Consider the following 15,761-nt stretch of genomic DNA (forward strand, 5'->3'; position numbering starts at 1 on the left):
TAGGTCATCCTCGGACACGATCTTCCGTAATTTACAATTCACGTGCGCAAGTGTAACGTGCGCGTAATACGATATCGGTGCGCGTTCAACGAATATGGCGCCGCATAGGTTGTAACGACAAATCCGTGAGGAACATATATTTTTATCCTCCAGATTGTCGTTAGTTTAGGTCAGATAGGGTACGGTCTATCTTGAATTCAGAGAAGGAAAGAGGAACGAAATTGAGAATATTTTTGATACATAAAGGCTTCGTGATGTTATGCGATGCGTTAACGCTTTTAAACTAACCGCGTTGTAAGTTTCAATGAATTCACTTTTTACGCTGGAAAGTTGGTTAAGTTGATTGAGATGATATTAAAACTAATTGAAAAGTAAAGAAACGAATTTTTTGGACCATTTAGGGAATAATTCAAACTTTTTGGACTAAAAATAGTACGTGTTGGATATAGAAATATCAATACGAAATTTGTTTATTTCAGAAAATGGTATAGCGATTGTATGAAATTTACAGAATCCAGCGAAACTCAGTAAAATTCCGAAATCTTATTGTTGAAAACTAGTTGAACATTCTACTAATATGAAACGTTCAAACACTATTTCTTATTCGTCGTCAATGCTATACATATATCTATATGCTTTTGTTTCAATTACAATTTTTATACAGCAGAAGTACGAATGAAATTGTGTACAGCGTAACGAATCAACAATATACGATTAGCCTTGTACAACCTTGTTTCTGTCTTTGATACGAGCACCTGATGAACTTCTCGAAAACCTTGTGAAAGGATGGTTATGCAGGAACCGAGGAAGATGAGAGGAGACGCAATAACACGATATCCTAGGAACAAGGAAATCAAGAAGGAAAAAAAGACGCAAGAACGGCCGGCCAGGTGGCCGAAACCACCTGCCTTTCGGAATGGTTCACCTAACTAAAGCGTATCAAGTTCTTTGAGACTCCTTGACATTCGAAGATTGGTTGAAAAAAAGAACAAATTTCGAACCCCTTCGAGAGCTGCTTCTTACACTCCACGTGTATGCAAATGACACGGAAATTCTACTATTATTAAATTCCACTTAACTAGCTTCTACTTTTTTTATGAGTCTGTAACCATCGTAGAAACTAAAATCATAGGAATCGTCAGACTGAATATATGCTGTGATTTTGAAGTAGATCGTTACTGAAAAATTTGCTACATTTTGTGTGTTCTGGATAATTCTACAACCTGAACGTTATAAACATTCAATTAGATTGCAGGCTGATAATTATAATCTACAAGTTCAACCGTGTTCAATTGAGTGTTCAAATTTAAGTTTTATTATATTTTCGCATATTTTGCAATAAAAATACATCGCACATTTTGTAATAATATTTTGTAAAAATATTAAGAAATCTTGGAATAATAGATCGACAAGAAATATTACGATCCTTTAGCATGAAGAAAGAGAAAGAACGAATGAAAGGAATCTCTTGATAAAATTCATCAGCTTCGATATCGAAATATACTTTCATTTTCACCGTGAACGATAAAAACGATAAACATTTTTCTTCAACGAACAATATCATAGTGATTTTTATCAAAAAATACCGTTAAATTACGTTAAATACGATTGCAGAAGGTGGAATAATCGGCTGTGTTGTATCAGGTATAGGAACGCAAAGATTTCAATATTTGCAACCTACCAAATATAGTAAGCTGTGTATCGTTACAGGTATCCGAGCCAAATATATATCCTAGATGTGTGGTGTGCAGAGGCCAACGACCGAGTCGCGTGTGCGTGTGTGGGCGTTTTGCGTAGCGTGTTCGTAGCTTATGCCAGCGGCTCATAACCAGGACCCGGAAACATGTGCCTGGCATTCCCGCATCCTTTGTGTGGATCGACGCAGCGAAAATAAGACGCGGATGTGCTTCAGCTTGGAATCTTTCAAAACACTCCTACGATCTACGGCGCAATAGCACGATAATACTCTTTTCGCGTACGATATCTTCTTTCTCGAGATATCGTGGTGCATTTTAAAGAGTTACAGTTCTTTTGTTCTCTATCTTACGTCTCTATCTTACGTACTTTCTACGTATATTACGTATTTTCAAGTTTTCTTTAACTTTATTGCGATCGCGGTCTTTCTTTTTCCGTTTAACAGATTTTTAATTTTCGAAAGTTCGATCTTGCATCAAAAGAACAGTTTCCGTGAAAGAAGAAAGGAACGAAAATACGATTAAGTCGAAGAAACAGGACTTCAATCATGATGTTTCTCAACAGATTTGAATGGAATGTGCAAGAAAATTAAACGCTATACTGAAATTAATATTGTATCAATGGTTGCTATTTGTTGTACATGATGATTTTTGTCAGAAGGTCATCATTCGTATTTTAGTTAAATTAAAAATAAATAGCAAATAAATGTTGAAAGAATTTTTTGCACTTTTACTTTCTTTTAGATCTATCTTGCTTCGGTAATATACACAAGAATATTCTCGTTCATCTAGCTTTTCTAACTATCGTGGATCATTGCTGACTCACACGCCATGGAATGAATAACTTTGGCGCTCAATAAAGTATACAATCTTTTTTAAAAATGTATTACTATTGGCGTATATGACTCAGATATTACTATAACAAACATTAAACACCGTGGTTCAGTAAAATTTAAGTCCAGGACGTTACTTGTCATCTATTTTTAAACATACTTATTATCTTATTTAGAAACGCCGATGCAACGTATACTCTTTGTCGAAATGCTATGTGAATGTTTATAAACTAATGGAAAATTTAAATATTCAAAAATGTGAACGTAGAAAGCATGTGAAAATGTATAAAATATCTAGAATAGAATATTCTTTATAATAGGTAGAGAACGAGACATGTAAAAGCTACACATGTAATCAAGTACGCATCTTAACAGTAAGTTTACGATTGTATGGTGATCTCAGTCGTTGAACGAGTAAATTTCTAAACCAAATGATACGCGATTGTTTATATGCCGTTATTTTACCGCTATCGGTACACCATTATCGCCCGAAATTTGCTGCAAAATGTTTAATCTCGACAATAGCGCACCCGAATTATGCGATAACAATGTCAGATACATTGGATAATCCATTTCACTCGATATTTCCGTCTCTCGAGCTTTTTAAATCACGATTCTCAACCGGAAGACGACGTTTGTCTATTACAAAATTGTATATTCATAGTTAGAACTATAGCCAAACAGCTTATTTGAAAGAAATCTATTTCGGAATGAACAAAAATCTTTGTTCTTGAAAAAATTCTTAAATTTTGTTTATATAATGACACGAAGACCGAAACTTCGAAGCGAGCCAATGAACATCACTGTTCACTATAACCAAACAATCAGTGGTAGGATCATGTTAAACGAATCCCATTAGCTTAAGAACGAGATATTAATTCACTACGTCCACAGGCTCCACGTCGAGAAGAAACTTGCAAATAACACGCGCTCAGTTACGCAACGGAGCAATGCACTCTTCACGGGCAATCTATTCATACTTCAAGGCCAGCTGCTAAGAAGTTTTATGGGCTAGGGTTTTCAGTTTCCTACCATGGTCATCGTTCCCTCTACCATCGCACACCTTAATTCTACTACTCTGTACACGTCTAACATATTATACGGAGAACCCGGAAGTGCCATAAATTAAATGTCACTGTTGCTGTTTCATAGAAAATGACACGGATTTTGTTCAAACCTTTGGTTCGTTCCGCGATGGAATCTACGATACAAACACGTGAATATGTTACACTTAAAAAATGCTACTGACGATAGCAATCTGGAAACTGTACGTACGAGTTACGTGTACTTTGAAAAAATGTTAGTTTCTTAAAAATAAAATTGTAGCGGAGAATACAACGTATGAGATTAGTTGGTATCGTGTGGCGATTTAAAGTGTGTCCTACCTCGTGATTCGTAGAAATCATAAATCAAACGAATTAACCCTAGTTCGACTCCTGCGCCAGTTTGACACGTGCGATAAATACAGAGAAATTACGTATAAATGCAATGATGCGAATCTAATGTCTGAACGTATAGAAAAGTTTCGTTTCCTTGCTTTCCGTAATGATCAATTGACAATAACGCAATGGTAAAATCAAATGATACAGTTAAAAATAATGAGAAATCGATCTGGCAAAGCGTCGCTACTCGAGTATACATGGAATTACGTAGCGTTAATGTTAGATCATCGAGAAGCAAAACTACATACAGTTGGAACAAAAATATGTCTTCCACTCAATTACCTCTCGTTTCACATTTATATGAATATTCATGGCTATTTAGAAACCAAACCAATCAACTCAATTTGGTTACAAATTTCTTAATAGCAGCTTAAATATTCAGTATTCGATCTTTCGGAAATCGAACACAATTTACCTCGGTGAAATCACTTTGACTTCTATGCAGTTGCTTTTACAAACCTAAGGGGTAAGTTAATCTTGTAATCCTACAATATATCTATAAAACTATTCCAAAAAATAAGGAAAAGAATCTCTTTCGCCGTAGCTCTATATCGATAACATCCCAGCCACGTGCATCGCGTGCACGTTACTCAACATATCTCATCGAACGTATATCCATACATACATAACACGAGTAACACGCGGTATTTCGTGGTCCGATTGGAAGACGAGCGAAAAGATAAAGAGGTTGATTCGCTGGGAACGCGACAGGCTGCTGGTTGTACAGCGACAAAGAAAGGCAGAGCCAAGGGGCGAAAACGACGGTCAATGGCCTGACAAGGTCGCGAATGCAGAACGCACAAGCTAGTCCCCTCTGTCTGAATTTTGCCGCCAGATTCCGCGGTACACGCGTATGATCGTACACATGCAGAGCACCGGGTGCCGCGTCTGGTTTCGAACGAACCGGCCAATCACGGCGGTCGGCTTCCTTTGGTTCCGGCCAATGGCCGCGTGGGACCAAGGTCGCGGTGTTCACACATGTTCCCTTCGCTTATTATAGCCAAGTACTCACGCCGCTCGCTGCACGATCCCGACGATACGCGCGGTTGCAGGGGAGGGGGCACGAATATACACGAAAGGGAACGAAGAATTGGGCGCGCGAAAATCGACGGGTGGTGGGGATGACCGTGAGCTTTGAAACTTCGTCGAAAAATCGGCAGCCGCGACCACGTATGCCGTGCACCCCACGTGGCTGCATGCGGATGCTTCGCATTAGGCGAATATATAACGTGTAACGATTTTTCATGAATTTTTGTTATTTGATATTAGGGTTGAAATATGTATTGCCAATGTAATAGTGGTAAGCAGAGAATATGGAGATTTTTATCCGTGTCGGTGATCGATATCCTCAATGGGGTGTTTTATACGAAGAGCTAAGTATCATAGTGGTGTAAGTCAATCAACTATTTTTTATAAAATTAACATTTTTAGAGCAATGGAAACGCATCACTGTACGATCGAATGTAAAACTTAGGGGATGATATTCTAAAGATTTTAAATATATCGCCAAATCCGAATTCTCAAAAGCTTTATGATCGATAGACCTTGATATGTGGGTTCGAAAAATTGTTTCATTTACTGCGGAACCATATATAAAAGATGAAAACAAAAGCAGTGACAACAGGTTGAAGTTAATTAGTTTAATTAAGTTTAAATAAGTGCTTGCTGAATGAATATAAGACATCCTAAGTCAGCATAAATTTGTAAATCATTCATTCGTAGCGAGGAAAATTTTTTCTGATAATGTACTTTATCTTGATCAGTCATTTCATATTATTTCCCCTAACTTGGCGATAAAAAAAATTGTATAATTCACACACATAGAGCATCTTTACGAATGTAACGAAACGATAAAATGTTTTCATGTATGTCATTTCTAGTAATCCTACGCTTTCATAATACGAGCAGCGAATATAAGCGAGCAGATAATTTACATTATCGTAAGAAAAAACTGCAGTTTAATCTAAACGACCGATTTGCGAACTTATATCGAACTATTATAAAATTCGTCGTGTTTTTTTTTCCTCCTCCCTACAAAATTTTTACCAACATGAAATTACCGATAAAATGAATTAAACAATTCCAAATAATTCGAATGATCAAAAGCATTAATAAGCGCAAAAATATTAATGTAAAGAGAAATATGTGAAGTATAAGAAGAAGAATTGATAAACAAAGATACGTGAAAGTTTTCAAAAAAAAAAAAAAAAAAAAAGAAAAAATACGAAATAAAAGCAAAAAATTCCCATGTTTCTTCGACGTGGCAAGAAACAGAAGATATCGTGAATTTACGGTTATATTTATACGCGTTGCGTTTGTTCCAACAAAGGCCATAAATGCACGCACGAGTCTGCTAAGCTAGCGGGTTGTGTAATTGTGTCATTGACCTACTTAGTAGGCGGATGATTAATTCTCGATTCTAGAGAAAATTATCAGTACCTGGGCACCTGCATTTAGTCGCGTTTCACGCTCGAACATCGTTCGAAAGTGCACGAATATTCCATATTTTATCTGTGTGTGTATTTTTCATTTTATTACGAAGTTTTCGAAAGAGATGGGCGCATAATGTTATCGATCTACGTTTGTGACCACATGGTATTTAATATCGTAGTAATCTGATAACAGCAGCAACGCTATCAACAACGTGAAGTTTCGCAACTCTGCGTTTGCCTTGTAATACTAACAAATGCCAGAGGCCTTGAAATCACCCATAGTTCCACGCGTTCCATATTCAGTTTTCCAGCCTCGATGCTCGAACGATTGCGATTGTTCACGAAACGTAGGCTATGGCAATCACTTCTAAAAAAATATTCTTTCTCTTGCTGAATTCTACAGTTGGTGCTTTATACTTTCTTTACCATGAAAATTGAAATAATCGAGTTTTTAAATAAGAAAAATGTTATATTTAATCAAAAATAATATTACATTTAGAATCGATGATTGTAGCAGTTTCTCGAAAGAGGTTTCTTTATATGAGAAAAGAGAAAGTTCTACGAAGCAAGAGAAGAAGTGAATGTAAACTACCATAGTTGCATATAAGAACAGGATATTGCTACATAAAATCATGAAAATTCTATTCGAAACAACTCGATACAGAACTTGTGTCTTTGTACCATAGATCGAGGCGATAATTTCAAATACGCTAACCTGCATAAAAATGATAAAGAGAATAGATTTCTAAGAACGCCTTTCTGGAGCGCACAAACAAAACTATCAAACTTATGTTTTTCCTTTGAACGCAAGCCAGGTAAGACCGAAACCAACGTGAATCCTGCAAATCACGTACTTTGCATTTCGCTCCTAACGTCCATCGTCGTTTTAAGAGAGAGAAATATACTGGTTTCGCGAGTAATTGTATGATTACGGTACTTTTATCCTCGGCTATAATATTCCAGGAATTCTTACCTTCGAAACTTCCCTACTGCGAAATCGGTGAACGCTGGCTGGTTATGGTCGTCACGTTTCTAATAGAAGCAACAAATCGGCAAGAGAAGAGCCTCGCAACAGGATTGACAAATCGCGTTGCGCGAACAGAGAATAGATTAACGAGCGAGCAATCTCAAAGAAAGGTATCGGACTTTAGCATTTCACCTATTAGATGGGCCGACTCAATTAATCACTATGCCTGCACGAGGAGAACCAGACGAGAGGAGCGAGATGTTGTGAAAGCAACGACAAAATATTTGAACCACCGACGAACGATTTGATCGCGTTTGAAAGCTGAATTATAATTGTATTTCATCAAATTGATACGTCGTCTTGTTGCTTAAGCGAATTGATGTTCTGTTACTCTCATTAAGTGATCGGACATACGATTTTTGAGTATAATAAACATCAAAGGAATGTGATACAATTTGAAATAAATAAGAGATATATGATTAAGTGATTAAGTATACGTAAAAGGTTGAAGATGGAGTATTTTTGATATTCGATAAGAAGTCGAATGGCTTTGGATTATTTTGAGTCGAAGATAAAATTATACGGAGTCAAGTGAAGTTATACTTCTAACGTAGGTATATCTACCTGATAGAAAAAAAAATGATATTCTTCGTTGAGTAAAATAGAAAGAATTACATTGATTACATATTTCCTGATTAATTCCACGAAAAATACATAGAAATGATAAAAAATATCTTGAAAATAAGATATTTCATCCAAATGTGAAAGGCACCAAAGGTAGTGTCGTCGTGGAAATTTAAAATATTACACAATTCATTGATAGTCAAAAGACTTTTTAATTAGTACGCAATAACGTGAAAAGATAAATACGTCGCAGAAAAGTTTGTGAATTACTAGCACGTGCACGAGTAGGAATTGATGAGGACGGAACACGATGTCAATGGCCGGCATCCTGTTGCATCAGAGCTAACCTTGACTCTAAGAAGTATATTTTGCTTCACTGAGTTCTCGAGTTTACGAGTCAAGTACGTTCACTCCCCATTTCTCGGTTGTCCCCTTTATATCGGTCGTACATCGAGTTTCTGAAACCTTCTTTGTACTCGACTATACATGATTTGCGATCGTTCCTAGACTACGTTTCATATTTCTATTTTACGCTCAGGTAACCAATATTTCTCATATTTTTTATATTTTTTAAACTAATACAGTTATATACTTAAGCAAGCTGAGCGCACTTAATAAATAAATATAAAAATTTTATGTGTTTCGTTTCAACAAACGAAAGGATTTTGAACATTTCGACCCTTTGACAATGAACCACTAGAGAATCAAGTAAACTGTCAAATATAGTTGTGGTATACTATAAATTTCACTAAAATGTTAAAAATTTACAGTAAATATGTATTCTCTGTATCTGGAATCAAATTATAATTAAAATAACGATTGTTTTATATTTTCTTCAAAACTGAGGGATGTTTCAACAATAAAAAGACAATTAGAGATAGAAAATGATCCAATAGATGTAACAAGATTGATAAGGTAATATATACCAGGGTTAATAAAAGCAATTCAATGATACAATTAACCAAACATATTTCTGGTTTGGTTAAAAAATATCTGCAAATTTTGAATATTTCCCGCAGAATAATAGAAAGTATTTATTTAAACGATTCTCTACGATTTTCCTGAAGAAAATCGGCTTGGAACGTAGAGTCCGGACACAGACCTCTTTATGTTCGCGAATAAAAATAGCAACAGCGTGTTACGTTCAACCGAGGATTCTTTATATTTTTGAATCGCCGTTCGAAATTCAAATAGCGGAAGTGTACCTGCGTTCGAACAGCCTTATCGACCAGATAACGCGCGTTTTATTTTATTTTTGTGCACGGTTAGAAGGCGTGCGTGTATCGTACGCGATCAATGAACGTGAATTCTGAAGAACTTGAATAGCGACGATCCGATGCGAATTACCAAAGACTCGTATAACTTGTCGTTAATTTAACACCATATTACAAGCAGTCTCCAGTATTTCTTTTAAAATAAATTATATAAGTATATAAGGAACTCTGGAACTGTTCGACATTAATGAAATTTATCTTGACGATAATATAATGTTATGCATACGAATATCGTTTACTGAATTAGTCATCCTAGAACACTACTTCCTTCTTTAAGATGATGACTAACTGATTATAATATATCCAGAAAAATTATAAGCACGTTGCGAGAGAATCGAAAATTGTCTACTATCCAAGAAATTCCATGATCAAACGTTTTCAATCTCTATCGAACAGAGAAATGGTTAGTTCGTGCGATTGTCACAATCGTACATACGGTACAACAAACATCACCATCACACGGATAGCTACAATTCGTAAACAGTATTACATAAATCTAGTTTGTCTCTTTCTAACGGCAAATTTATCGATAAAGTCGAATCCACAAATAATAAAAGCTGATATAACTCGTGCTTCACGCTGGAACAAACATTTCCAGGCCTGAAACGCAGTATAGTAATAAGAAGCGATATTTCATAGCGGATGAAAATTTGTAAAACATATGGATTTCATAGGACAGAGGATGTGTCGCGTTCTCACGACGTATCCACATGCAGCCACGCACGGTGGCTACGCATCTGTGCGTGTTTCCGCGTGCGTCATTTCGAGTTCTGGTTGCAACACACAGCGGCGAACCAACGACACGGCCTAATTTCCTGCTTATGGTCGACCCTTTTGCTTCACCCAGATACCGTGCTGCCGCTCGGAACTGTGTCTGCCCACGCGTTATCGCGTTGCACTAAACACAGTGACCCAATAACAACGATTGATCTCGAAAGATAATCGTCCACAACGGCTCGTATCGCGGCGACTACGTCGCGTCGTGGATTTGGACAAATCACGCTCTCTACGCTCGAAATATAATCTGGCGGAAAGATTTCGTGTCGCGTAATAACGATACGCGGCTAATGTATTTCCTCTGTTGGAAATTATTGTGTTATGAATATTCAGAATGACTAAGATTGCTGGATTTTAGGTTTTTAATGGATTTACGATGTGGAAGGAGGTTTATAATTATGAAATTATGACTGGTTTGCTTTATAGATGTTATAAATTAGTTAAAATCATGATTTGCAAGAAATTTAACTCGCATTCATTTTGCTTCTTACACTCGAGAAATTATTGAAATTGAATATTTTACAGATTTTTAGATTCGCTTCTCTTTTTTTTTTGGATAGGTAGCATTATATACGTATATATTTAATAATATAATATTTTCGGAGATAAATAACGACGAAAGAAGGCTTGTTTGTTCGTTGCGTGTAACTATAACGTAAGAAGAACAGTAATGCTATATTTACATAAAACTATGCCATGACCTTATATTATACGGTTCACAACACGTAAAAAGCAACGAATAGAGAAAAAATATTCGACGGCGCTAAAACGACTTCACTTGATATTGATATCTTTAGCAGGAATAATCGCGTACAAAAGGAGAAGATTCTGTCGCTAAAACAAGCAGCTTTCGCTCAATTAAGAAATTTCCTTAGCTCTCTAATAATATGAAAAATTATTAGACGCGTACTCTAAGAAGCCACACGTATCGCATGAAAAGAGATGCAATTATTTGGGTCATATTCAAATGAATTTTGGTCGCGATGGCCGCATAAGAAGCCGCCTTTCGCATCTAAGGACAGCGTCCGGGATAGTTCCGCTCGGACACTAACAAACGGTATATGAATGTTCCTGGCCTAACGTTCCACGTGTCGCTTGCACACTCCGTATAATCTTGTAACGTTACACACATATACAGAAGCGATTGATCGCGCGGGCGCGCACACAGCTCACAAGCATACTTTCTCGCGTTTCGTTGATAACGCTTGTAAATTTCGATTTCTATGTAATTCGTCTCTTCTTTCTTTTTTTTATTCTCGATTTTTGCCCGAATATTTTCATATCGCAGATACACGTGTTCCTACTTCGTGCTTGACACATTTCTTACGGCGAAAGATTTATGTACTCGAGTCTTATCTTTCGCCTTGATATGTTATGCAACTTCCAACGCTGAATCAATACCAATATAAACCATACGTTTATGCGCTACATTTATTTTCGATTCTACAATATTGATCGACTTCACCTTTAATCAGTTTCTCAATTTCATTAAATATGTACACGATTAACATTCACTATTCTGGAAATAGATTAGGTATCTACTTCCACGAGTTCATTTATTACGAGAAGATGACACAAGTAATGCGAGATTTCACAGTACATCTAAAAAATAATGTCTGTGACGTTATCGTCGTTCTTTGTTTTTCGATTTATGGGGTTGATCAATGTGCCTTGTGAACTAAACTCGATGTATCAAGTGTTTACATGCTTACTAATTTTCTAAACAACAATTAATAATCCCATTATTAAAGCAGGCTCTATCGAAAGGAAAACAAAGAACGTTGTAAAGCAAAGCAAACGTATGAAGCATAATAACAATGGATCAGAAAACGAAGCGAATAACAATCTTAATTCTGCTATCTTAACTCCACGCCTAATCCATCTCTATATTCAACGTTCCAAGTTCGATCAGAAATTCTACCACAAGTTACTCGCAAGCTCGAAAGATACGCAACATCCCACGCATTTATACATATAAAAATACGAATATATGTGTGCTGCGTGCCAGTGCGTATACCACATGCCGATACGTTTGAAACAGTATGCATCGCCTATACGGTTGAAGAAGACCGTGAAGAAGACTGTTAGATCTAACTGTAACCCAGACCTACTTTCTGCTTCCTTTGGATCTTCCAGCGATTACATACATCTGTGCGCATAGCACTGGTATGTATATATGTATACATATGCATCGACATACATACGCATACATATTCTTACATACACTGTCAGCCGTAAGTATTACCAACCGACTTTATCATTTAGTATATTATATAAATTATATGCTTTTCGCAGCTTTTATCTTCTAAGCATTTCATTATGAATCTATTATTTCATCCGTATTATACGTGTCCAGGAACGTAAAATACTAAAAATAAAGCAAATCTCCTTACGAATTTTTCAAACACATACATACGTATGTATACTAAGATACATTCATACATGCATATATACATACATACATGTACTTACATATATATAAGAACATACATTCGTACATGCGCACACATCTAAACCACACGAGCATACGCATTGCTCAACCACACGATCTCATCCTTGGAGCACGCTACGTTCTTACCTCCCTTTTCCTCGACAGCAAACTTCGTCGTCCTTGAACCCTTCCCATCTACCGACCTCCCTTTTAGGTTCTCACCCTCTCTAGCTTCACGAGCAGAAAGACCACACTCCAGGCGACAAAGCATCGAGTTACTCCTCCCTGTTTCTCCCCATCGAAGTGGAGGAACGAGCGAGTACGGATTTTCGTCGACTTTCGTCCACCTTCCCCAACGAGGCGAGCAGATTCTACAACCTTCGTTAGAACTCCACGGGAGAGACTGGAAAGGAAACTTCTCCTTTCCCTTCGTTTCAAAGAAACTGTTCCACTAGGCATAACGCGTTAGAGGCTGTTTTCGTGAAATCAGGACGCGCGCGTGTGGACTAGAGAGAAAGCGTTAGAAAAGGAGAATCCAGCGTTCGTCGGAGGAAACGAGACCGTAAGGGGAATAGGGACAGTCGGGTAGCTCGTTGCACGCGCGAACAAAAATTCATATCGCGTCGCGTACAAATGTAAAAAACGTCCGTTTCGGAAGTGTCCACCCGTTTCGGGGCCAGCGAAGGTTATCGCGAATCGCGCGGTTGGACTTTAGCTGTCCGACGTCGACATTGACGCTAGTTGCATGTTGAGAATTTGTCGCGAAAAAATGGCCTAACTGTAACAGATGAATTTGTAGAGATGTTCAGAGGGAAGCAAAGAAGATTGATATTGGTGGAACGATTTCGATTACATGTTCGATATGTCAGAAGATACGTAATTGGGTAATTGCGATTCTTACGAAGACTGTCCATTTCATCGGTCACTGCATGTCGACTAATTACGATTTCTGTTATTATTTCCACTACACTTTTTGGCTCGTCTTTCGCCGATATTCGCTTTACGAAACAATCTTAACGAGTACAATAAAATTTCTATAAGTGACATATTACACACAGAGATGTCAATATCGATAATCAAAAGCAAACAATTCTATCCATTAATTTCAGGAAAATAGCGAACTATTAGGAAATATTAGAAAAATACACCTAATTAATGACATCCGATAGAGGATATATCCAAATTTTCTTAGAATTTCAACTTTCCTAAAGAGTCTATCCCAAATTCCTGATCGTTGAAACGAAATTCAGGGAAATCAAGTACCTATGGATAATATCACGCTATTAGAATTTCCACCACACAACAGTCGATCGATTATGTTACCATTCGAAATAAAAGAAGACCAGGCGCAGCTAGTCTCGTTTCGATCGATCCACATAGCTCTTACGATCATCATAGGGAAAAAAGCAACTCGATGGCACATGGTGGGCTAACTAACCAATTAAGCGAACGGTTCTGCGGTCTTCGCGAGTGATAGTGATTAATCGGTCGATCTACAACTCACAACTTTCTCTACGTGCTGCAGTTAACGGGACGACATTAGCCGTCTCTGAGTCGGTGTGACACCAATATCCATTCACTCATACTTCTGTATTCGACAATAGAATTTATAACGGTACTGCAGCGTCGATGCAGCGTGACACGTTATACACGCAAGATTCCGATGATTCGGATCGTTTCAATGTATGTACATATAAATTGCTTGATCAATATGTTTACGAGGGCATGACATCGAAGATTAGAAAGAACTCGAGCACGAGTCTCGAAAGTTGCACATTCTTTTTTATCCAGCAAAGTTGATAACAGAAGAAATATCTAGTTTCGTATGTTGGCTTACAGCAGCGTTATCATTGTGGCTGATAAGTTATGCCGAAATTTATTGACGTCGCAATCGCGGAGCCTCGGTGGTCTTCGCTCCGCGTATAACTCGTTGCACACGGTGAGTCAATTTTTAGCAGTGTAAATATGAACAAGATCGTGCAATAATGACTGCCCTCGTGACGCATTTCTATTTCACATACGAACTGCATAAATATGCAGGTATCATCGAGCATTTTATTGTCTTCTTTTGTTCGATGCATAGGCCGCATTACTTAGGAAGTCAAATGGTATCTAAATTAAACAGGAGCCATTTTATTATCTTCTTTTGTTCGATGCATAGAATACAATACGTAGAACGTAGCGCGATACTTAAATTTATAACACGTAATATAGATAGAGGAAATCGCTGCAGTGCACTCTAAACGATTATGTTAATCCAGTCGTGTCAAATATTTACGTCACACGAGACACGTGTTTATTTAACGCATCACCGAAATCAGACGCCGGTATCTTTTCGTTAAATGATGCACATTTAAACAACCATGCTACGACGACTAGGCATCACAGAAACACCAAAACGAATTCCGCTCGAAGGGAAACCAGTGACGAAATACCGTTGCATCAACGCGATCCATTATCAATTAAGATGTATATCCGCGTCTGTTATTTTAGGCCCGGAAACCACACTGTTGTGGCTGCATAAACGGGACACGCGTGGCGATAAATTAAAACAATCCACTCGATCGAAACGTTCATTCTCCAGGCACAGATAAAATACCTATTTTGACCCAGCGAACTTTTTAACGAATTCTTTATAAATTCTTTATCGATCATTCTATGAATATATCTTCTAACTATATAATTCCACGAATTCTCCGTTTTCTCCGTTTTATACGAATTCTTTGATCGATTCTTTAGGAATTACCTGTTTCATGAATTTTTATGATTACGAATCGACGAATTCTTTATACAACTTTCACGATATTTTCCCACGAATTGTTTTCATACTCGTAATTACACGAATTCTTTGCAAATCCCGTGCGAACTTCTAAGCAGACTCTCTACGAATCGCCCCGACGAATTCTTCATAAATTCTGTAGAAATTTTTGAAGAAACTCTCGGCGAGATTCACGAACAATCAGTCGGATGCATCGTAGCGATCGATACGAGTACGATACGAGTACCACACGCACGAGGAACGACGCAATGCAAGCGTGAGTGGATTGCACCGCGGCTCACCGCGAACTGCGGTTTCGCGCGACGAATCTGTAAGAATGTTGCATTCGCACTGGGGGAAATCGCGCGCACCAGTAGCACGCTGCACGCGCGTGTATCCGCTTGCTACGATACGTATACGTATATACGGTGTATACATAGAACGATGTGCAAGGCTGGCAGAGATTCGCATGCACGCCGACTGACTCTGCGCGAGTGGTGACTCGCCCCGCGTGATTGGGTGAAACAGG

At 37.7% G+C, this 15,761-nt stretch overlaps 1 protein-coding gene across 5 annotated transcripts in view; it reads right to left on the reverse strand.

The window, feature by feature from the left end:
- LOC122568332 (zinc finger protein chinmo) overlaps nucleotides 1–15,761 on the reverse strand; it is a 77,206-nt gene that overhangs the window by 39,801 nt on the left and 21,644 nt on the right. The window contains exon 1 of one of the 5 annotated variants that reach the window (XM_043727964.1): nucleotides 1,682–2,278. The exons of the other annotated variants lie outside the window; for them this stretch is intronic. Within the exon in view, the coding sequence (XP_043583899.1) occupies nucleotides 1,682–1,856 (175 nt within the window). The 5' untranslated portion in view covers nucleotides 1,857–2,278. Of the gene's footprint in view, nucleotides 1–1,681; nucleotides 2,279–15,761 lie in introns of those variants that run through there. 5 annotated transcript variants of the gene reach the window in all.

The sequence above is a fragment of the Bombus pyrosoma genome, linkage group LG6, assembly GCF_014825855.1.
Source record: "Bombus pyrosoma isolate SC7728 linkage group LG6, ASM1482585v1, whole genome shotgun sequence".
Lineage (NCBI taxonomy): Eukaryota > Metazoa > Arthropoda > Insecta > Hymenoptera > Apidae > Bombus > Bombus pyrosoma.